The 1,611-nt window shown below is 40.2% G+C and overlaps 1 protein-coding gene across 1 annotated transcript in view; it reads left to right on the top strand.

Annotated features, from left to right (window-relative positions):
* Positions 1-1,218: 1,218 nt before the first annotated feature.
* Positions 1,219-1,611, top strand: part of ZSCAN23 (zinc finger and SCAN domain containing 23) — a 1,847-nt gene continuing 1,454 nt past the window's right edge. Inside the window, exon 1 of the mRNA XM_069541094.1 lies at positions 1,219-1,611. This exon is cut by the window's right edge and continues 10 nt beyond it. Coding sequence (XP_069397195.1) covers positions 1,219-1,611 — 393 coding nt within the window.

Raw genomic sequence — 1,611 nt, 5'->3', positions numbered from 1 at the left:
TTAAAAATAAATAAAGTATGTACTAGAAAAAAAATGGTGCTTGGAAATCATTAGGTCACATAATTATTTTTCTTTCAGAAAATTGCCTTCATTAATTACTATCCTGATTAAGATTTAAGTGGTCATAGACGTTTGTCTCTTTATTAGCGCTTATTTTATTTTACATACGATTGCCCACTCTCCATCCTCAAGGAACTTCAAAGAGAAACAATTTCCAAGAAATTGAAGAGCAGGAAAGAGCTAAAGTTCTGTGTTTTAAAAATATTAGAACTAATATTTCCTTCATTTTAATATCTATGGACCAAGACCACTCCAGTTGACTACTTCCTGATTCTTTCACCTTAGTGTTTAGATCACTAGGATGTTCATTTAATCTGTCAATAAAATTTATAAGAAAAATAACAATAGTGGTAATTTATAATACTTTCGAGTTTACCAGACTGCCAGCTTCTTTGTGCTCTTTATCTGTGATCTTATTTTATTTCTATATCAACCTAGAAAGGTAGACAAGGTTGGCTTTAGGATCCCTATTTTACAGATTGAGTAGACTAAGGCTCAAAAGATGAAGCCCAAGACTGTGCAGGGAGTACCTGGAAGATCAGTCTCAATCCCAGATCTTCCCCACTCCAAACACACATCTCTTTCCTCCACACCTCACCTGATGTGAAGGACTCTGCTTCTCTTCCCCAAGCACATTTTTTTGCTCCTCATTGTGTCTTTTTATCTTCTTTACTTTCCCTTCCACCTCCTTTTCCTTTCCTTTCTCTCTTTGATTCTTAGTGTCTTCTGTGACCACTTGGGCCCAAAGTGTTTGTTTACCCCCATTCAACTAAAAACTATGAGTCCAGTATCTTGGCATTCAAATGGAAACCCAGTACATCCAAGCTGATTTATTTGAGCTGATTCATTCAGGATGATCAAAATGGTCCCTTCCTTCAATAAAACTCGGGGCGGGGGCGGTGTTGTTTTGGTTTTGTTTGCCTTCCTATATTCATCAGTATTTGAATAGTCCTTATTAATCATGCATTTATATTCTTCATTAGACGAAGTTACTGATTTTAGTATAAATACTCCCAGTGCCTACCAGCAGACAAGATTTTCTACATTTTAATACTTTTTTTTCCTGCAAATTATTTTTTAGATTTTGGGATTTCCAGAAGAAAAGATCAAGGGGGAATTATCAAGAATAGATTCATTTTCTGAATAGTTAAACCTCAAATGACCACAGCCTTGGCCCTTCAGACTCCAGAGATGCAGGAGGGACTTATAGCAGTGAAGGTAAAAGAGGAAGAGGGAGACCATGCCTATGGGCAAGAATCTGGCCTGTCAAGAGATAACCCTCACACCAGAGAGATCTTTCGTAGACGCTTCAGGCAATTCTGCTACCAGGAGACACCTGGGCCCCGAGAGGCTCTTCAAAGACTCCGGGAACTCTGCCATCAGTGGCTGAGACCAGAGATGCACACCAAGGAGCAGATCCTGGAGCTGCTGGTGCTGGAGCAGTTCCTGACCATCCTGCCCGAGGAGCTCCAGGCCTGGATGAGAAAGCACCGCCCAGTGAGTGGAGAGGAGGCGGTAACTGTGCTGGAGGATTTGGAGAGAGAGCTGGAT

The sequence above is a fragment of the Delphinus delphis genome, chromosome 10, assembly GCF_949987515.2.
Source record: "Delphinus delphis chromosome 10, mDelDel1.2, whole genome shotgun sequence".
NCBI classification, from domain to species: domain Eukaryota; kingdom Metazoa; phylum Chordata; class Mammalia; order Artiodactyla; family Delphinidae; genus Delphinus; species Delphinus delphis.
Note: the sequence above shows the minus strand (reverse complement) of the source record. Positions and strands in the feature narration are given on the sequence as shown.